At 42.3% G+C, this 22,980-nt stretch overlaps 1 protein-coding gene across 1 annotated transcript in view; it reads left to right on the top strand.

Annotated features, from left to right (window-relative positions):
• The window catches only part of LOC114696362 (junctophilin-1), a 63,198-nt gene extending 40,773 nt beyond the window's left edge, over nt 1-22,425 (top strand). Inside the window, exon 3 of the mRNA XM_028874034.2 lies at nt 20,907-22,425. Coding sequence (XP_028729867.1) covers nt 20,907-21,201 — 295 coding nt within the window. The 3' untranslated portion in view covers nt 21,202-22,425. The remainder of the gene's footprint in view (nt 1-20,906) is intronic.
• Nucleotides 22,426-22,980: the final 555 nt, after the last annotated feature.

Raw genomic sequence — 22,980 nt, 5'->3', positions numbered from 1 at the left:
AGAAAAAATAGTCACTCATTTCTCGACACTGTCTATCTCTTGCAATTTTCACTTAAACTGAAAATTGCTTATCGCTGAAAGGTCATTATGTGAAAGAATCAACTCATACAGTAATAATCACGGCTATACTAGTTTAAGAAAAAAACTTAAATATTGTACCTAGAAGAGAATGTTCATCTCACAACTCAGATGATACAGAAACTCGAGTATCAACAGATAGAGTGGAAAGAAAGATGGACAGCCTGACCAAGATAGTGGGTGTGGGTATGAAGTGAAAATGGTTTCTTCACACCCACGCCTATCACCCATCAACTGAGGGAACAAGTAGATGGCAAGAGATACTGCATGTAAAATACAAGTGTTATTTAAAAAAAAAAAAGTTAACCGACATCATCATCACCAACACGTGTATGTGCGTTAGTGCATACAAGGATGGACATAAAGACAGTTGAACTAAGAAGTTATTAGAATCAATTGAGAGATGTCTACGCACATATATAAATATCTTCTAATGGTAATCATTCCAGGTTTTTTGTTCTAGACTAGAATTAGTCTCCATCTGTTTCATACTTGATTATGTCCCTTTTTTTTTTAAAGTCCCCGAGACCTTTTCTTAGAAAAGATTGAGGGAGTCTCTTACATCTTGCTTTCTGAAGAAAGCCTGATGCCTGTTGATGCTTTGAAGCATTCGAGGTCCCGTTAGGGCTGTTACACTCCTGTCCTCTGTTGTGACGTGGCCACGGTTATCTCCCGTTAGCACCTCCATGGCTAGTTCTGGGTCCAGACTTTAAATGTGTGACTTGATCTAGATACCAAATGCTACTTGCAGTTCCCTGGAAGAGTCCCACATGTTTTTCATTGTCATACTGCCTTAAATAATAAGCCTGGGGCTGGGTGTGTGGGTACGTGGCTCAGAAGTAGGCAGCTGCCTGGCGAGCACTGCGAGTCTGGGTTTTCTCACCAGCTCTCACCAGCGAGGAGAGCAAAGGCCCGCATAGTACCTTAGAGAAAGAAGAGCAAAATGAAAAGTGCTCATGCTCTTACTAGAAATGCACTCAGGAAGAAAATACAGCATCTTATCTGTTCACATTTGGAATTAGCTGTCTAAAAGCTCAGAGCACAGAGGATAGTATTGAGTTGTGTCTTGCTGATATTCAAATCTTAATTATATTTGGGGCACTTGCGTGCCTTCCAGTAAAAACAGATACCTCTGTTTTGATCCGTTCTCTTCGTCTCTGTTTTGCCACTGCAGAGATAAATATGAAAGTCTGTATCCCTGACTACGGGTAACCAAATAGTCTGCTAATGTCTCTTCCTTTGTTAAGGACAGTTAAAAGTGGTTTCAAGTTAATTGATGAGACTATGTGGATGAACACTGTTTTAACATACAACATTTCTAAAGTGGTTTTCCTGCTTATTCCAGGAGACTAATGTTCACTACCTGTTTGGGTAGTAGAGTGGTGTGTGTGTGTGTGTGTGTGTGTGTGTGTGTGTGTGTGTGTGTGTGTGTGTGTGTGTGTGTAGGCCATACTGAAGATTGTACCCAGGCATTGTCCATGCCAGACAAGAGCTCTGCCACCAAGCTCTATCCCAGTTTGATTGTAAAGTTTATTCGGCAAGGCTAACCAGGTAGGAACTTGATTTACAGTAGGGAAATTCTCATAGCCCAAGCAGTCCAAATAATTAGTGCCAAAGTAAATAGACATAAACCCTGGTCTCAGCTTAAGTGCCTCTAGACCTGTCAGGGAATCTGATGATATGCCTCACCTGGATTTCCACCTGCTGCCAAGCAAATGGATGTATCAGTGCCAGCATCCTTTATTTGAGGTCTGACAAAAACTCGAGATCTGTGAAATACTTCTGAAATATTAACTTGCCTTCTGATTCCCCGGGATGGAGTCTTGAGTCTGAATTTAGGCTAGCATGGAATGAAACTGAAGGTCTGCTCCACACAAAGGTGTTCTATTTTACATGTTCTTTCATTTTTCATTATTTGAGGACATTCCCAAAGTGTTTTCCCTCTGTAAAGCCACTGTGTGACTCCAGATGAGACCTCCCAGCTCCTGTCTAGCATGGAAGTCTGACCTCTAGTCTGACCAAATGTGAAGGGACAGGCGCAGAGGACCAGGCTAGAAACCATGCTCCTTATTATGGCCACTTCTCAAGGCTCGGGTACTTGAGAAAGCTGCCTTTGCATATGTGTGCTGTGTCCTTGAAGGTACTCCCAATGGACACATCGTATTTCATGAAATCCGTGTCTGGAACAGGGTCCTTGGAAAAGAATTCTGCTGACGTTCCAGCCACTCAGCCTGGAGCCAGTGGGTCTTTGCTTTCCCGTTCATTATTACCCGTGTTTCTCTGTTTACTCTTGGAAGCATCTGGTGACTGCTCTGTGGGTACCTGCTCGTCTTTCCAGGAGACTCTCACGGCCCCCATTTGAGGGGCAAATGCCTGGGGAGCCAGGAGTGGGAGTGGAGGTGGTTTGTAGGATAGTGGGGTATAAGATACAGAATCTCACAGTTTGATTTGCAGCCAAAGCACAATTGGATTATGTCAAAAAGGGAAAAGGTGCCACGTGCATTAGCTGTTTCTTCACGGTGCAGGCCAATTTAAATATAGCCTACTACCACAACTTGTCCAGAGTTAAAATAGCTCAGAACAAGTGGCAAGTGGCATGGAACGAGGCTCTTTGCCAGGAGATGGCGAAGGGATGGGAAAACAGGCTTTGAGCTAGATCGTAGGGCTCGAAGGCGGCAGGCTGGGATCCTGCTTATGGCTTCCATTTCTGGTCAGCGTGGATTCCCAGAGCATGTCAGAACTTTGCTTACATGCTTCAACACCCACAAGGCTGCTTTCAAAGCTGAGCAAAATGGGGCTATATTATTTTAAAAGTAAGATCTCATGACTGGATTCCAGTTTAATGATTTCACATCAGCAGTCAGGGGCACATCAGCAGTCGCTGCCATTAGGTTTCCAGGCAGGGAAGGCATTTTTTAACCGTGAATTGGATTACATAGTAGCCCTGTAATGAAGACTTATTTCACTAAAGAGCCTGCTGTTGCAACTAATGAAATCATAATTTAAAAGTTAGAGCAGCCCTGACTTAACTAGTTACCAGAACAGTGCAAGTAGTCATCTCGGAATCAGATATGTTGGTTAAACCCTTAAACCCTTTATCCCTAAAATGTTTGTGTTTGGTTGGTAGATTTTTAGTTATTCTTAATTTCAATTCTGTCCTACTCTGTTGGCACTCAGCAAAAACAAAAAAAAATTATGAGAGGAGAATGTGTACAGCTCAGTATTTCCCGAATGAAGACAGACAGCCTTCAAATGCCCATAGCAGTGGCTTCCAGCTGTTGGTGTCTAGTAATAACAAAGAATTTATCATCTTACATCATTTAATTGATAGTTACTTAATATACTTAAACCTGACAGTTATGATTACAAAGCAGATTTTTTTAATAATTTCTTTTGGGTATTTTTTTTTGAGATTATAATTACATCATTCTCCCTTCCCTCCCTACAAACTCTCCTATATATCCTTCTTCAAATTCATGACCTCTTTTTTCATTAATTATTGTTATATACATATATGCATATATATTCCTAAATACATGAATATCACCGTCTCAGTGTATAGAATATTACTCGTAGATAGGTTTTCAGGGCTGACCATTTTGTATAGGATAACCAGTTGGTGTGTTCTTCTCTGGGGAAGACTGTTTCTCCTGCTCTTGGTGTTCTGTGGTGGCCTGTAGTTCTTAGTCTAGGGTTGAAGCCTTTACTCTGTCCACTTTGGAATGTCTGTTGTTGTCTTTGTTCGGCTCATGTTTAAGCAGTCATGTTGGCGAGGCTGTGGGTTTCCTTTCTGACACTATTAGGAGGACCCAGTCTCAGCAAACTTCCTGATCCTCTGGCTCTTCGGATCTTTCCACCCCTCTTCTGCAGGGCTTCCTGAGACCCGGCTGCAGGAGCTGTGGTGTATGTGTTACAGGTATGTCAGTCGGACTGCACTTCCCAACTGTGTTTGGACTAGTTGTCGTTCGGTTTTTTTGTTGTTGTTGTTGTTTTGTTTTATTTTTTTATATAGTGGTCTCCATCTATTGCAGAAGAAGTTTCCTTGTTTAGGGGCAAGGACTACGCTTATCTGGAGTTTAAGGACACATATTTAGAATGTAGTTAGAGACTGTTCTTATTTAGTAAAGGGAAGGTTGTGAATTTTCCTCCGAAATCCATGACTTCACTAGCCCTGGGTAGTTGGCTTGTTTCCAGTACCAGGCATGGTTTCCCTCCAGTTGAAGAGTTCATAGGTCCAATTAGAGAACTGTTGGGTAAGGCCAAGGTATTGCCTGCCACTACTACACTACACCCTTAGGGTTATCGTGTCGTGTTGGTTATTCTTGTGGTTCGTAGGCATCATGGCTGAATAGAGCTGTTGGTTTCTTGCTCCTTTTGAAGTTTGCATGCACTCTCTGGCACCCTGAAAGCTAATCCTTGGGGAGGAGGCTTTCAGGTCAGTTATAACTCAGGAGCCTCTGGGCCATGTGTTTGAAATGCATGGTGTCTTCAGGATAGGGACTCATGTTCCACCTCTTGGGAGTGACCAAGTGCCATAGCAGGAGCCTGTAATGTTTGGGGGTCCCTTGGACAACCCTGAACAACAACTCAGAAGAGGGCTTCTCATGTCTGATATTGGGGACTTCTTATGGGGTCTTTAGCTCTTGGAGGGAGCATCGTCAGCCTAGATGAGAACATTTCATTTAAACTATATGTGTATATTTATACACAGACTTAACTTATATTGTAGTTTTTTTTAAGTAAATAGTTAATAGCATGGCTCCCTGTGAGGACATCCTTGCTGTTATATTGCCCTCCGTCTTCTGTTCTTGTCTCCCTCCCCTTCCATAATTAGCGCCCCCGCTCCTTTCCTCCCATTTCTCTGATCAGATCATTTGTTCCCTGCTACTCCTTTATCGACTGCTCCCCTACTCCCCCACCCTGGCATTGGTCCTTCTTTACGTTCCTGGTTTCTGCAGTTCCTCCAGGATATGTACTCACGTCGGGAGATTTGGAGCCAGGAGTCTCTGATGAGAGAGAACGTGTGGGTCTGGATTACCTCGCTCAGTAAGATCTTTTCTAGTTCCATCCGTTTATCTGCATGGTTCATGATCTCATTTTTCTTCATAGCTGAATAGCATTCCATAACCTATTTGAATTTTCACCATCCATCCATTGGTTGGAGGACATCGAGGTTGTTTCCCTTTCCTAGCTATTGCAAGCAGAGCAGCCGAGAGCATGGCCGAGCAAGTGTCTGTGGAGGAGGATGGAGTGGTCTAGCTGGGTCCTATGGTAGATTTAGGTTTGGCTTTTTGCTTTGCACAGACGCCAGTGAGCAATCCCGTCAGCAATGAGTGAGAGTCCCCTTTCCTCCAGTGCCTGAGCAGCATTTGTTGCCAGTTGTTTTGCGGATCTTTGCCACTCTTACTGGGGTGAGACGAAATCTCCTGGTTGTTTTGATTTGCATTCCCTAATTGCTAGGGAAAATGAACTTTTTTTTTTTTTTACATATTTCTCAGCCTTTTTTTTTTTTTTTTCTTTTAAAAACTCTCTGTTCAGGTCCCGGGCTCACGTTTTGAATGGTTCATTTGGTCTCTTGACTCTTACAACACAGTTTTTTTTTTTAAAGTAATAGTCCTTATAATTTTTGCCTTTGACCCTCTTCTGACTCCACGGGTACCAAGCATGCATGGGCTGCACTTACATACATACAAACAAAATATTTGCACACAAAATAAGTAAATCTAAGCCGGGCAGTGGTGGCGCACGCCTTTAATCCTAGCACTTGGGAGGCAGAGCCAGGCGGATCTCTGTGAGTTCGAGGCCAGCCTGGGCTGCCAAGTGAGTTCCAGGAAAGGCGCAAAGCTACACAGAGAAACCCTGTCTCGAAAAAAAAAAAAAAAAAACAAAAAAAAAAATAAGTAAATCTAATATTTTTTATTTTTTATTTTTTTTATTTTTATTTTTATTTTATTTTATTTTATTTTATTTTTTTTATTTTTTATTTTTTTTTTTTTGGTTTTTCGAGACAGGGTTTCTCTGTGTAGCTTTGCGCCTTTCCTGGAACTCACTTGGTAGCCCAGGCTGGCCTCTTTTTTAAAAGCTTATAAATAATTAAATTTCAGGGACAGAGAGATGACTTAGCAGGAAAGGGTACTTGGTACCAATCCTGACAAGCTGAGTTCAGTCCCTAGGACCCACATTTTGAAAGGAGAAAACAAATGCCCTCAGTTGTCCTCTGCCCTCCATTCACATGTTACATTAGCACAGCCCCCCACGACCACACCCTGACACACACATAAATAAATAAAAATTAAATTTCAGAGTTTGGAAAACAAAGCTTTTTTTTTTAAGAAATATACTAATTCCCTGGAAAAGATCCTTTAGTGAATAACTTGCTTGCAAGAAGAGTTTATGATGTTACAATCTGTCCCTCATGGTGACTGTAGTGTCCAGGAACCCAGGCCATGGCCAAGGCACCTGTCTCAGACCAAGATCCAACCTTTGTCATCTAGTCCTGCAGTACAGGGCATCTCTTTGACAGCTGTTAGCTGTGGCATCTAAGAAAATCAGTGCATAGAGATGTCCTGTCTGCAATCAACTCTTGCCCGCAATTGTCATCTGTCAGAGAAAGTCGAGGGACTAACACTTTCCTGTCACTCCTAGAACTTCAGAAGGGGCAGAGCACAAGGCCAGTGTGTGCAATGCAGGAAACTCTTCTTGCCCATCAATTCACGTCTTGTGACCTCAGTCACCTATAGGCAATCTCAGTTCAAAAGCATTACATGGAAAACTCCAGAAATCAACATTCCAAGAGCCACTAAAGTTTTATTATGGTGCTTTCTTATGATTGTTCCATTTTATTATTATTAATTTGTTACTGTGCCTTATTTACAGGTCAAACTAGATCACTGATTTGTACATTAGAAAAACATCACACATAGGATTGGGTCCTACTGAGGTTCTAGACATACAGTGAAATCTGAGCAGAGCAGAAAGGGAGTGTGATTTGAAATTAGGCTGAATTACCTGTGTACCTCAAGTAGAAAATAGTGTCAAAGCATTGGTAGGTGTTTGCAGATTGTTCATTGTGTCAGGATTTTGTTTGAGGCTGAAAATACCAGTAGCAGATGATAACATGAGTATGTAAAAAGCATGAGGTGAGGCTGGCTAGAATGACTATTTGAGGAAACACCAACTCAGAAGCACCTGTGGCCCAGAGGCCTGTCAGCAGCAGGACTATAACAGTGGGCACCCCAGGTGGCAGTAAGAACTGGGACGTACTGGCCAGCTCACAGCCTCCTGTTTCTACGCATGTCTTCTGCTCCTCGGTTCATACGACACTTCTTCACTCTCCTTGTTCTGCAGAAAACCTGCTATTCCCAGAGCTCCTGCGCCTCTGTGGAAAAAGTACTGCCCACCTGAGCTGTGGGATTCACACCTCCCACTCCAGGCGTGGATTCCCCTCCAGTCTCCAGACCTCTTCCAGACTTCATTGGCATTTGATTATTACTCCCCTTTACCTGCTGTCCCATTTCTTTGCAGGGTAACTGGTCAACCCCAGAGGATTTCACATGAAATGTGTTCATACTAGAATAAAGCATATATGAAGTCCTGTCTTCTATCATAAACATTGCAGTGTCTGGGGTCCAGATTATGAGTGGATTGTACAGGTTTCTACCAGAATCTTTAAAAAGCTGTCATGGGTGCACTTTAAGTACAAGGGTATTCTTTGTGTTTATGCTTCAGATAAGACAGAATCAATTGGTAAGGCTAGGGCACATTCTTTTGTCATCCAAGTCTGCTGTTATTTCAGAAACATAGACTACTGCCAGTGGTTGAGGCTGACGATAATTTAGTACAATGAGAAATTCTAACATGGAAGTAAAATTAGATGGTCTATAGCAAATAAGAGACCTGGCCTGAGAAAAGCTGTCAGATGCCCCATGAAGCAGCAGGCTGGCACTGGACCTTGATGCCAGGTAACTAACTCTCCCTACCTCTTCAGGGTTCAGTCTGTCTTTTGCCATCATTGCAGGATAACAAACAGGTTCTGAATCCTTGCCTCAGTGAAAATGACATTGTCTGTTCCCCTTTGTTCTTGAGGATAGCATTGTCCTGTGCCTGGAATTCTTCATGAGCACTATACCGTCTTTTAAGAGGCAGCATGTATTTTTCTTTTGATGTCCATGAATTCATCTTCAAAACTACCTCTGCCCCCACATTACAACCAAATGTCATTTTTACTTAAAAGACTGAAGAGCAAACCAGTCATCATTATTCATGTATTCATTTCCACCCTTCTTTTCTCATTATCTTGGGACAAACTTAGTTTTACCTGTTGATTGTTAGGATAAAGATTGTCCTCAGGGTAATGATATCACAGATGATGAAAGCAAGTAGACACAGAAACAACAGAAAGTTGTTGATTTCCATGAGAAAAATCAGGAAACTTTTTAAGGATCTGGGAGAAATTAGACAATCTTCCCATGGTTCCTTTAAAAGTTAGAGACATTAATTACTAATTTGGTGATCTGGGGACGGCAACTGTAAGTTGGCTGAATCGGTAGTATTTTTAACGCCACCTAAAAATGTTCCTGCTGAAGAATAACCTTGCTGAAAACCAGGCCCTTCCTGTCATCTTCAGTACGATGGTTTTAAGCTGTATTATTTTACTTGAAAATCAGCCAGAGTTGCTCTAAAAATACGTGTAGAAGAAGAAACCTCACAATTTGCCATAAATCTATCAAAGATTGATAAGGTGTAGGGGTAGTAACATATTGGAAAAGAAAGGATGAATGTAAGATGTTATGGAAATGAAATCTTAAAGCAGAAAGAAAAAACACATAACTGATGGGAAGGTAAAATCTAAAGTTTGTTGGAATATTACAGAAATGGGCTTCACAGAATCCTCACTAGTCTTTGTTCTAGAGGTAAAGAGACCTGGGTTTAACCCATTCCCTAGACTGGATATCTGGGTGAATTTTTCATTACATTTCTTTATTTTGGAGGAGGGTGCATCGCTCCTTCAACCACATGAGTCCCAGGGATTGGACCCAGGTCAGCAGTCCTGTGGTAACCAACTGAGCAATCTCACTGGCCCCAGCTGGGTGAATGAGTGTGTGTTTTAGCCCCCTCAGTCTCCGATTCCAACAGAAGGAAAAATAATTACCTGGTCTTTGGGGTGGAGCCACAGGATTCTCTGATGCCCTTCCAATTTCCAAGTGTGTTTCTCAGTATGTGTAGTAAAACAAGTTTTGAGCATTGTTTCAAAATCAGAGTTAATATATCTGAATAATACCTCTATGTTGTTTTATTATTTTCCATAACGCCTATTGTATCAAAAGACTAGAGTTTTAAAGCAAATATTGTCAGGGACTTCTTGGTTAAACTGCTGAATGATCCCTTTTCAGGGACCAGGTGTGAAATAGAAGTAACAGAACCACAGTGCCTACCAGGAAATGTAAAGTGAAAAATCCCGTTCATGAGAGAATAACCATACCCCTCATGTTTGGGATTTCTCACAAAGCAACCCTTCCTTAAACTCTGCAACTGCAAAATGCTTGCCTTGAAAACACTGAGAGCTAAAATGCCTAAGAAAGGTTTTATGTAACTAATTCCAGTAGCTCATGTTCATGCTCAGAGTGCCGTGTGCTGAGTAGAACAGATCCCTTTACTGTTCCTATCTCAGTGGAGCCAAGTAAGCTTGGAAACTGGCCCTTGTATTTTCTTCACTAAGAGAATGTCTGAACTGTCTCAACTGAAACATGTCTAAACTGAGCTCAAGATGCTCTCAATCATTTGTATCATTTTTAAATTAGTAAAGGGGGGTTGCTTACCTTTACCTCCCAAGTGACAGGTATTTTTGTTATTTTAAAGTGCTGGGAGGGGCGAGTGTGTGTGTGTGTGTGTGTGTGTGTGTGTGTGTGTGTGTGTGTACACCTTTACCTCCCAAGTGACAGGTATTTTTGTTATTTTAAAGTGCTGGGAGGGGCGAGTGTGTGTGTGTGTGTGTGTGTGTGTGTGTGTGTGTGTGTGTGTGTGTGAGAGAGAGAGAGAGAGAGAGAGAGAGAGAGAGAGAGAGAGAGAGAATGTAAGAATGCATGCAAGCAAGTGCTCACTTGTACCCTTGAACGTCAGAGGCCTTGGGTCCTTCTAGAGCTGGAGTTACAGGAAGTTGTGAGCTACTTGATGTGGGTTCTGGGAATCGAACTCAGGGCTTCTGGAAGAGGAGCAAATGCTCTTAACTGTTGAGCCATCTCTCCAGACCCCAGATATATTTCCTGATTGGTCTTCACCTTATAAATTAAGGCAGGGTCTTTCACTTGAACCCAGAGCTCACTGATCTGGCTAGTCTGCCTAGCTAGACTATACCCCCAGGTTCAACCCCCTCTTGAAGCTAGGGTTGCAGGTGTGCCATCGACTGCTCCCCACATTTACAGGAGTGCTGGGAATATCACCTCTGGTTCTCGTGCTTATACTTTACCCACCGAGTCACTTCCCAGCCCAGTAATATTTTAATGTATAAATATTTATAAGATGGCCTCATTTCAGCACTACAGAGTGTGCATGTAGAAGCATTAACAGGAATAAGCAGGGACTAGGTCAGCTGTGAACTGCTCACTTGGTCAGTTTGTCGTTGACTGAATATCTCAGATACCAGCCTATATTCCTGACCTATATAGTCTTCAGTTGCTCCCATTCTTTAACATGGACCCACAGTGGACCATCAGCAAAGGGTGAGAAACAGAACACTGACATAGAAATACAGTGTGGACATTTTTAATCCCCAACTGTTACCTGTATTCTGAAGGTTGCCAGGCTTTTACCATAGATATCCAGATGTTCATATAAAGTGCCAAAGAGAAATCAATTTTGATGATTCTGTATAGTTTGATTTTTATAGAATATGCACTCATTTTAAAAATAATTTACTTCACTTGTTTCTAAAGGCCTTCTGTCTAACAATTTGAACTTACAACATAAAGCCTTCAAAAGAAAGCCACATTCAGAATAAGACTGTTTCTACAAAATCTACCATAGGAAAGGACAGAAGCTGTATTATAATCAACTGAAGCCACCCTGACCTCTCTGCATTTATATGACTTTGACATTCATCAAGTTGTCTTCTGTAGCCCTTGCTGCCTCTGGTTTAGAGGCTGCTGCGGTTGGCTGTGGATGGATTCTCCTGCAGGACTCCAGGATGAGTTCCACCCCGTTCCCTAGTCTCTGCTTCAAAGACCACATTTGCCTTCTCTGCTTCTGATTCCAAATCCTCACCTTTTTAAGTGTCCCCAATTTCCCATGTTGTCCCTTAATTTCTGCAGAATGGAATAATGGGCACTTACATTCTAAGTACACTGGATTCATTCTGAGAGTTCAGATAGCTCAGTTCCACAGCAACTATGAGATAATATTCCCCACCTGTAAAAACAGGTGAGGAAATGGAGGCACAGCTAACATGAGATAAACTGGGCTGAGAGACGACATCTAGTTCCAAAGCCCATGATACAAGCTCTCTTTAAACCTTAAAGCCCGTTAAAAAACTTGTTTCCTGCATTCTTCTACCTCTTCCATGACATGACTCCACCTGTCAACTTTTCAGAGTTTCTTCATTTTCTCATATTCATTAAACATCTTTCTGCCCACCTTCCAATGGCTCTCATTTTGTAAAATGTGAGTAAATCATCTTTCCCCTTGACCCAGCTAATTCCACTGGTTACTGTCCAAATTTCTTCCTTCCTTTCTGGGTCAGAAGTCTCTAGTATGTGGCCCACACCTGCTTCCTCTACTTCCTTTGCCCAGTTCCTCAGCAGTAGTCCCCTTCCATCTGTCCTCAGCAGTGGCCTCCTTATTCAGACTGCCCTCTCGAAAGGGTCTTATCAAGCCCAGCTGCCTTTGCTTGGCCCTCCCTCTTCCCAGGACATGCCAGGATTAACAGGCCATTCCTCCCTGTGAGTCTATCCACACTTTTTCCAGAGCATGCACATTTACCACTCAGCCTGAGAAATATACAGCTGCCCCAGAGAAAACCTAGATTTGCCTCTGGCCCAGTTAATTCCTGAAAGATATATAGGGTTTGCCAAGGACCTTGAGGGGGCTTCCTTGGAAATTCACCATCTAATTATATGCATCCACCTGTCAGTGATACTATTCTTTACTCCACCAGGTCCCTAGGTGCCTTTGGATTCAGTCTCAGCTTTTTGATTCACTTTTTATTGGGTTCATCCACCTTTCATTGAACCCCTCATAGTCTTCGTACTTCTCTTTTAACTTAGACCTTGAGTTTGCGTCATGACCCTATATTTGTAACTATAAATGCCTATGTCATGTAAACATCTGCTTGTCTAAAACAGCTTTTCATCACCTTCAACCATTAGTAGGGCCTGCACAGTGTCTCTCTGTAGTGAAGTCATTCATCTGGACACCTAGTTGCAAATCTCAGGGTTATTGTTGGTACTTCTGACCTCACCCATCTGTTTGTTTATTCCACTAATACGTTTGAAGGCAACCTCTATGTCAGGCTTTCTGTTCAAAGCTAGCTAAATGGACGTGTTTCAAAGCTCTGACATACCTTTCCTACCTACGCTGTCCACTCAAGATTTCTCCTGATCAGAGTTGTTTCCCTCTTGGAATTTTAATTGTGGCTGGAATAAGCACAGTGACATCCCAAATAAGAGCAAAACCTTCTTGGGCTTTCCTCTTCAGCTTCCTGGACATAGAGATTCTCTGTAGATACTTACCCAACCACTGACTTTCCCCTTAATTATGAAGCGTTTATAACGTAAACCCTATTAAGTATAGTGTCCATTAGTACTTAAGTCATCTTGTTGTACAACCAATTCCCACATGTTTTTCCATCTTGAAAATTTAAAACACTGCCCTGATGCTCCTTTCCTCATTATCTCCCCCTCCCTTCCCCCCCCCCCCAGCCATCTTCCATTTTCTCTCTATGGATTTGTCTACTCTATGTACCTCATATAAAACTTGTCTCTTTGTGACTTATTCCATTTAGTTTAAGATCCTCAGGCTTTATCCATACAGTAGCACAGATCCACATTTCTTTCCTAAAGGCTGATAATACGCTTGTATTATTTACTACTTTTTTTTATTCATCTCTTGATACATGGGTGGCTCCTATTAAAAGGATGCTCTGATCATGGATCTAACAACAACAACAAATTGTTGAGACACTGCCCTTAATGGGGCGTGACAGTAGAATTGGAGTATCATATAAAATAAACACATGCTAAGAGCATGGCATTTTCCCCATATTTAATTATTCTCAGGATCTTTATGTGTTTGCTGGCCATTGTACATTTTTGTTGTTGTGGTTGGAGAAATGTCTCTTTAAGTCCTTTATCAGTTTTTAAATTTTCTTTTGTTGAATTGAGGGACATTTTATATAGTCTATAGACCAGCACCAGGTTTTGATTTGCTGTAGTTTCTTTCATCTAATGAATTGTGGGTAGTTACATTTTAAAGAGGTGGTTTTGTTGTTGTTGTTGTTTTGTTGTTTTTTGATTTTTCGAGACAGGGTTTCTCTGTGTAGCTTTGTGCTTTTTACTTGGTAGCCCAGGCTGGCCTCGAACTCACAGAGATCTGCCTGGCTCTGCCTCCCGAGTGCTGGGATTAAAGGCGTGCACCACCACCACCGCCCGGCTTAAAGAGGTGTTTTAATCTTGCTTTATGACAGTGTTTTTTGAACTTGAGTGGTCCTCACTAAAAGGATTTTTCTTCAAAAACACTCCTTGTATTAATACATAATCCTGTATGTATTAAGAATAAAACATCCTAATTTCTTGTATTGGATTTCTAGTAATAAATCTTAGGTAAATGTCACCAAGAAAAAAAAAATTTAAGTGAACCAGACATGGTAAAGCTATAATTCTAGCACTTGTGAAGCTGAGGCAGGAGGATTGGTAGAGCCCAGCCTAGGTCATATAAGCAAGACTCTGCATGAATGAATGAATGAATGAGTGAGTGAGTGAATGAATGAATGAATGAATGAATAACTTAGTGGTGAGGCACTTGCCTAGCACGTGCAAGGCCCTGGTTCAGTCTCTAGCAACAGAAACAAAGGAGAAAGATTCGACATAGTCCAGAGAAGAATCAGAAAGGTGCTTTTGATCTGGCTCTCAAAACCATAGAGTCTTCTATGGTGCTGACGAGATGGCTCAGCAGTTAAAGATGCCTGCTGCCAAGCCCTATGACCTGAGTTTCCTCTCTGGTGTGAGCATGGCAGGAGAAGAGAAACAGTGAGCTGTCCTCTGCCTTTGCAAGGAGTGGACAAAAAAAATAATATAGCTTTTCAACTCATTGAATTTTTAAGAAAATTAGAGGAGAAAGTTTTTAAAGTACTTAATAATGAGGGCTTATTTTTCTAAGCTTTGAAGTGTTCTAGATAGAGATTTTAAAAAAAAAAAATCCTATAAATGAAGACTGAACTCTGAGCCCCCCAAATTATCATATCTGTCCCCAGGGCATTAGCACACTGTGGGTCCAAAGTTGAGAAACCTGAGTAAGAACAGCAGCTTATTGATCGAGGAATTGACTGTCTTGATTAAATATCCTGCCAGTTTACAGAAAGCATCTACAGAGCATGGTGACAAGTCATGTACATAGCAGCATCCCTGGCCTGGAGAGTCTGGTTAGAACCCTGAAACTACAGAAGGTACCTGTGTGTGTAGACTGAGGATCATTGTGCTCTGAGTTTCCTGGTAGCTTTAACAAAAAGAGAGACAACAGGTTATGTTGTTGGGGTTGTATGATACTAGGAAGCAAACCAGTTTATTATCAGAAACCAGATTGTTCCTGCTACTACACAATAAGAGTATTGTATCCCCTGACTCTTTATAAAACTGGCAGTGATAACATCATGGACAGCATTTTGTCAAAGGTGTGTAAACATTTTTCAGATGAATCTTAGCTCCTTTTTCCTCTTGACCAGAAGCCAAGGGAATGGTACTAATTACTGCAGTGTGTAAGCATTTTCTTTGATAAGAAATGTGGTTTAACTTGTGATCTCATTGGCAAGGATCACTTGAGGCTCAGAGGAGATTTGGCCTAATCATTGACTCTAAATGCTTTCAAAGCCGGATTTCTAACACGTGTGCAAAGATTTGAGCTCTGGGGGTGTCCAACACCAACCTTCACTGGCTGTATCATGCCCCTTCATGTCCATGTTGTATCTGAATAGCTCGATAGCATGCCCCTTCATGTCCATGTTGTATCTGAATAGCTTGCTATCACTTTTAGACCAAAGGAAGATGTGATTAATGAGTCACTGTTAATATTACATGTTTAAAATAAGAGTCCTGAAGTTACCAGAGCTAGGTCTTGTTTTGTTTTATTTGTTTGTTTTTAAGGCAGTTTATGAAGAACATTCTAGAACGGATAGGTGGAAGATGCCTAGGATGTGGTCTTCTGACCCAGGTCACTGAGGGTGGAATGGTAGCGGAGTCTTGTCTCTTCTAGGTGGAGATCCTCATCAGCAGTGTCAGTTAGCATGTGGAGAAGAGATCGAAAGTAGCTCTTCTGAGTAAGGGTGTGCTGAGCCTTGCTGGGCCAGTCTCACTGGAGAGCCAAATCAAGACTGAAGCATGGCCTTCTTACTCGCTGCTAGTGCCTGAGAATCAAGCCTCCGCTGTTAACCGAGTCTGCAGCATCAGTTGCCTTTTGTCCCCATCCAGAGCGTTCCTTGCTCCACAGACTGACTTCTTCTTTAAAAGGCCTGCAACTGTCTGCATGAGATAATTGCTTTTCTCAAATCTAGGTCTCACATAAATGAATAATGTCACAGTCCAAAAGAAAGGCCAACAGGTCATTTTTTTTTTTTTTGCATTTTATTACCCATAATGCCATAACCCAAAAAAATAATTTCTTGTTATTGCCAGACATTTTCCAGAGAACCAGAAGAGAATAGAATTTGCTGGGGTGTTGGTGGTGGAGAACTGGAGGGTTCTGGACCTACCAAATCAGCACCCCAAGGGAGGCAAGCACTTTTGGCATCTGGCAGAGCACTGTGGTCCTGAACCAAGACTTTGGTCTCGACCAGCCAATTGCTCCAGTTTTTTAATTACCTGAATAATAATTTTCTTTAACTATTTGGATGTCCTAGCAAATCTTCCCAAGGACAGACCCCTGAACCTGTTATATGGTGGCCTCTGCCACCAAGTTTTAAGAGTCTGCTCATAAACTAACTGTGATATCATACGTAATAAAAGTAAAAGGATACCCAAAGCAGCGTATTTTCAAAGAGCTTTATTGTTGGGAAGGAAATGGGTAAGATGTAGAAGCAGCAAACTCAGTAAGTGTCAGATTTGGTTTTACCTTTCACAGAGTCCTGCTGCCTTCTGGATCCAAATGTTCATCAGCTCTGTCCATGAAAGCCTGAGGTGGGGTAGACGTCCAAAGGGCCATGTGCATTCCGTAGAGGGGTGTACCCTGAACCCGTCTAGGGTACAGTTAAATGTATTTTTTATAAAAGCTTTGTTAAATTTAAGGAACCTCACATGAATAAAAAATTTTAAAACATTCAAGAAAATTGAGAAATGATGATTTTCTTCCGAATAAAGTGACTTAAGAACTAGTAAAATATTTCAGTCATTAAAGGGGGAAAAGAACTTCAAGTTGTTGATGAGAAAAAATAATTTGTGATTAGTTTAACTATAGTAATGTTAGCATCCAGATGGTCTGGCTACTTGAGGCTGTGGCCAAGAGAGGAGCCAAGACAGCTTCAGATCTCTGCATCTGAGAATTGTAGCTTAACCCTTTCACCCTAAAGTTAAATTACAGTATACAGCAAAAGTAAAGTCCTAAAAGGTCAATGGCTGCTGCCTCACTAATTGGCATGACTTCTCAGTTACTTATAATTACATCATTCGAGAAAATATGTGATAATGATGTGTGGAGAATGAAACTGTGAGGAGCCAAAGACTTGAATATAAAAAAGGTCTTAAATGAAAGAGGTGGTGTAGAGAAAGAGAGAGAGAAAGTTAGTTAGTTAGCTAGTTAGTTAACTAACTAGCTAATTAGTTTCCATACAACCAGCTGCATCGGGAACCTATGCTATGTGGCCTCCACTGATATCCTCAGACTATGTGTTCTTAGTCCCAACCCCAAGAACAGTGTCAGGTCTGACCAGCCATTTGTAGGTTTGGAACTGGCCATGGGATTTAAAAAATGAGTTCACACATAAGCCCAGGCAACCTCCAAAGTCTAGCCATGCCAGTGACCTTGACCCCATGAAGCATGTGGTAACATAATGCAGAGAAAATTCCTTTCTCCATTTCTCGGGATCAGATCCACCAGAAGTTCTCAAGCATTCAGGGGTGGGTGTGGTCTTGCTCATCTGGTCAACTCTAAGTAGTCCTGGTAGCTGGGTTAGATGTCTGGACCTTCAGAAAAGAGCAAGTAAGAAAGTAAGTTACATACAAGGGTGGTGAATGAGCCTTTACTGACTCTGCGCTTCCATAATCTGTTCACAGGAAGGGGATGCTGTACTGTCTACTCTCCAGTTAGCTGGATTATAGTATGGGATAGAGATAGTATTTCCATTTTGTTTGGCTTGACAGAAATGTGTTGCAGTTGTATCAGAATACATTGTTTAGTTTTGTAGATTTATTGAAGAGCTAGGAAATCACATTACAAGGCAGCATGACTGTAGTCTTACAACTTCATTAATTATGGTACCTAGACATAATTAGGCTCTAGCTAAGAATAGCAGATAAAGTGGAAAATCATTCTGGGGAGGAAAGAAAGGAGCTGAGAGGCTGAAAGAATGTGAACAGAGGGTGCCCACTGATTCTTGGGCATAGAATTAGAGTCAACCTGCCTCCTCAAATTGCCAAGGATGATGATGTCTTACAAGGTCACTACAGCCAGGCACTTAGGAATATGTTCTTTTAAACTCTTGTTTTATTTTCACTTCAAATTTCTAATGCTCCATAGACAAAAGCAATCAGGAATATCCCACATGGTGAAGAAAAAACTATTTGGATACATGGAAGATTATCCATTCATTTTTAATACATTTTTGGCTTTGGAAGTTATAATTATATCATTTTCCTCTATCTTTGTTGTTACAAATATGTATGTGTGGAGAGAGAAAAAGGGAGGGTAGATAGATAGACAGACAGACTGATAGATACACATATATATAGTTTCCCTAAGTATATAAATACAACCTGCTCAGTCAGTAGAATGTTATACTTGTAACTGATTTTTTTTTTTTCGAAGCAGTCTTTAAGTTGACCAGACTGCAGTGTTCTCATACACATCTTCTCCCCACCTCGGGCCCACACGCAGCTTCCTTCTCTGGCATCTTGAGTAAATTTGATGGAACTGCTGAAGGAATATTGATTCATTTGCGCTAAAATCCATTGTTCACCTCAGCACTCAACCCTGATTATGTAAAATCCATTGTTCATATAGACCCACCCCGATGATGTGTATTCTACGAATTTTGACGCATGTGTTCCATCCACTACAGTGTGACATGGAGTTGTTTCTCTCCCTTAGACATGTGCTCTGTTCTCCCTGTTCCCCTCCTTACTGAACCTTGGCAGCCACGTTGCCTTTACCATTTCTGTAGTTCTGTGGTTCACTAATTTTTTATTGAAAATAGATTTTTTTTCCTTACCACATATCCTTTAGTTCACTTGTTACTAAGGGGCAGCGCAGCTATTCCTAAAGAATCATCATTTATATAAGGTAGGTTCTCCGTAAATACTCTGGGCCAGGTACAGCAAAGAATAGAAGGGAAAAGATCCTAGTCTTTGCAAAGCTTACAAGTCTCTAGACCCACCTAGGTTCTACATGGGAGTGAGGTGAACCCACAAGAGTCCAGGAGAAAGATGAGAATGGGGTGTCTTGCTAGCTAGTACCCCGGCCTCAGGTCAGATCCTGCCTTTCCATTTTAATTCTAGTGATCAAGCCTGGGGAACAGTTTCCTGGTCATCTCCAGCTGCCTCTTGTAATGCCATTTCCTGGATCACCCTCTCCTGTTGTCTGAGATTAGTGTGTGCATTGCTTTCAGACTTTCATACTAGTTATCCATAGTCCTGCCTGGTGCTAATGAACTATGACAGGATGTCTACAAAGGCATAAGAGTAGATAGATATCCATGTCATTTATACACTAACTGAACAAGTCTTTTGCATTCAGGAAATGGATACACACACACACACACACACACACACACACACACCAATTGTCTCTCTGTGATCCCCAGATTCTCTTTGGCCTGGCCTTAAGGAGCCTAATTTTTTTTCCTTCGGGTGTGTGTGTGTGTGTGTGTGTGTGTGTGTGTGTGTGTGTGTTCTTGTGTGTGTGCGCACATGTCTGTGCATACAGGTAAACGTGTGTTCAAGTGTACTTGTACACATGGAGACAAGAGGACGGTCTTCTGTTGTTCCTCAGGCACTGTCCACCTCATTTTTTAAATTGAAAAGATTTTTTTCAGGCAGTGTATTCTGATCATGGTTTTTCCTCCCCAATCCTCCCAGATCCTCCTCACCTCCCTACCCATTCAACTCCATACCTTTTTATTCTCTCTCTCTCTTTAAAAAAAACAGGCAAAGAAAATGCACTGGTAACACACACACACACACACACACACACACACACACACACCTCACTTTTGAGATAGGGTCTCTCACTGACCTGGGACTTGGCAGGGAGGCGAGGCTAGCTGCCAGGTGAATCCCAGGGATCTGCTTGTTTCCATATCCCGAGCATTAGGATCACAACTGTGGGCCACTGTATCTGGCTTTTCTTTCCTTTTTTAATGTGCATCTTGGGGGATTGAACTCAGGTCTTCATGTTAGCAGGGCAGGCACATTAGCAACTGAGCTGTCAGCCCAGGAAGCCCAATACTTGTTCCCCCCTCTAAAGGTGAGGTCTTTACTGTGTGAGGATAGACCAGGGAGGGGTTAGAAGACCACAAGACCTGTTCCATCCTCACCTGCTCTGCTCCACTGGGTCCTTTTTGCTTCATATAAAATCCCTGTGGGAAAAAAACAAGTAAACGCAGGCCAGTGAGATGGTTCAGCAGGTAAGAGCACTTGCTGGTAAACATCATGATCTGAGGACAGTCTTCAGAACCCACGATTTGGAGAGAGAACCAGTTCCCACAAGTTATCCTCTGACCTCTTCACGCTCTTAGTGGTACCCACAAATACACACACAGATAACTTTCTGAAAATTTTCAAGAAAAAGCAATTTTAAATTAATCCGGTAAGTAGACAGCTCACTAGCCCTCCTTAGCATACCGGTAAGAACCTGTGGTGTGCGTCTCTTCCCAGTAACACATCTAATAGCATCATGCTGATGGCCTGAAATTGGCCACAGCAAGGGTGTCCACATATGGGGTCAGCAAGCACTGATGGTAGCAACCCTGCTCATTTCTTCCACTGGGCAGCCTTTCCTTAGTCGGATTCTTACCTGATTCTCCCGATAGGGTTTGGTCAGTGAACACTAAGCTAATTCGTATGGTCAAATCCTACTCTCCATGGTTGGCTGCCTTTTGGAGTTGGGGGAGTATGATACAAAATCACCGGAGGAGTTGGTCCAGTGAGTTCTAACAGCCAGACACAACGTCCAATGCTAGAGACCTTGCTCACAATTTCCTTCCCCCACCCCCAAAGAAGGACTGCAGTGATTCACAGATAGATTCATCCGGTTGTGGCTGTCACTGAGGTCTCAGAGCATTGTGACATTAAAAGTTGCTATTGCAGGTGTTGGGCCAGGATCACAGTTAACGTTTTTCTCCCTAGATCAAGGTTGGCTTGTCCATGGGTAATTAATACAGTGCTTTCTTACTCACCAGCCTCTTTATGCCCATGTAGGACCGCACATGCCAGAGCAAAGGCTGACGCTGCTGACCAGGCTGCACTGGCTGCCCGCCAGGAGTGTGATATCGCGAGAGCCGTGGCCAGAGAGCTGTCGCCTGATTTCTACCAACCAGGTAAATCGTGTTTCCTTCCTTTGCTGGGAAAAGTCGAAGATGAGCTTTTCATTTCCTTTGCCTTGTTTGTTGTTTGTGTTTATTTTATTTTGAGAACATCATACATGAGCAAGACATCACCTTCACTCCAGTCCCCCCACACACACTCCTCCTGTTTCTCCCTCCCAGATTCATGACCTCTTGGATTATTATTATTGTACATGTGTAAATGTGTCTTACACAGATGCACACATGGGTATATGTAACTAATGGGTCTGTTTGGCTTTGCTTGTTTGTCCAGGGCTTACCACTTGGGCTTAGACAACCCACAGGGGAGCTCATCATGGAGGAAACTGGTTCTCCCCACTCTCAGCAGCCAGTGACCTCCTCTAATTCTTCATCTAGGTGTGGGACCACATGGAATGTCCCCTGTCCCTGTTAGCATGTCAACTGGTGGTGTCATCAGGATGGTCTTGTTCAGACAATCACACTGAGAGTTCATGGGTGCGCTCCCCTTTTTAGGATGTAGGAGCCACTGACAGCAGACGTCCTGGGCCTCTGGCTCTTACAACCTTTCCACGGTCTCTCTTTTGAGATTTTGTTGTTGTTTGTTCGTTTGCATCAGCTGTAGTTGGGCACCCCGGTCACTGACTAGTTGTGGATCTCTGTAACAGTCTCCACCTGTTGCAAACAGAAGCTTCTTTGATGAGGAATGAGAGCCACATTTATCTTTGGGGGTACTGATAAGTATTCAGAATGCAGCTGGAAACTGAACTAGTTTCGTGCATTCTCTGCTAGAGTCCGTGGCCTCCCCACCTGTGTGTGGACCCAGTGTTACAGTATCAGACATGAATTCCATCCCGTGAAATGGACGTGAAGTCCACTTAGGGAGCTTTTCGTTACCCCCCAGATGAGAATGCCCCTGTTGCCCCTTCGTGGCTTTCTTCCCAGTTCAATCATTGTTCTGGTGCACGGGCTTTACAGCTAGGTCAGAATTCTCCACGCTGATTGACAGATCGGCTGTGCCAGTTTACAATCCCATCAGGAGTGAATGAGGGGTCCCCTTTCCCCACATCCCCTCCAGCATTTTTTATCAGTCATTGCACTTTTCTTTCTGGAAAGATTTTGTTGTTATTATTTTAAATTATGTGGAGATGGGGCATGATATATGGACATAACTGCAGGCGCCTGAGGCCGCCAGAGGGGTCAGAGCCCCCTTAAACTGGCATTACAGTCAGTTGTGAGCCACCCCACACCGGGGCTGGGGAACTCAGGGACCTCTAAAGCTGTATGCACATTCTTACCTGCTGAGCCATCTCTCCAGCACCACAAATATTTTTTGTTTTTCATTTAAAGAGAATTACATCACTTTCCTTCCTACCTCTCCCATTCCCCAACCCACATACACACACTCAAGTTGATAGCCTCTTCTTTTTTTTATTATTATTCTTTTTTTTTTAAAGATTTGTTTATTTATTATGTATACAGTGTTCTGTCTGCACACACCCCTGCAGGCCAGAAGAGGGCACCAGATCTCACTACAGATGGTTGTGAGCCACCATGTGGTTGCTGGGAATTGAACTCAGGACCTTTGGAATAACAAGCAGTGCTCTTAACCTCTGAGCCATCTCTCCAGCCCCGCCCCCCCCCTTTTTTTTAATTATATCTGTGATAGTCTCCACTGCCTGTAAAAAGACGCTTCTTTGATGAGGCAGAGTAGCTGCACTTATCCAGGCAAAGGCGGCTCGCACACAAAGAATTCAGTTGTTTTCTCGATCTTAGCCAATCTGACTGGGTAAGACAAAATCGCAAGTTCATTTGAACTTGTATTCCTCTAATTGCTAAGGATATTGAACATGTTTTGAGATTCTTTTAGTCATTTTTATTTCTTCCCTGGAGAACACTGTTCAGATCCATAGCCCGTGTTTTGACTGGGTTGTTTATTTTCTGGAGTTCTGGAGCCATTGAGTTCTTTA

Source organism: Peromyscus leucopus, chromosome 2 (genome assembly GCF_004664715.2).
Source record: "Peromyscus leucopus breed LL Stock chromosome 2, UCI_PerLeu_2.1, whole genome shotgun sequence".
NCBI lineage: Eukaryota > Metazoa > Chordata > Mammalia > Rodentia > Cricetidae > Peromyscus > Peromyscus leucopus.
Note: the sequence above shows the minus strand (reverse complement) of the source record. Positions and strands in the feature narration are given on the sequence as shown.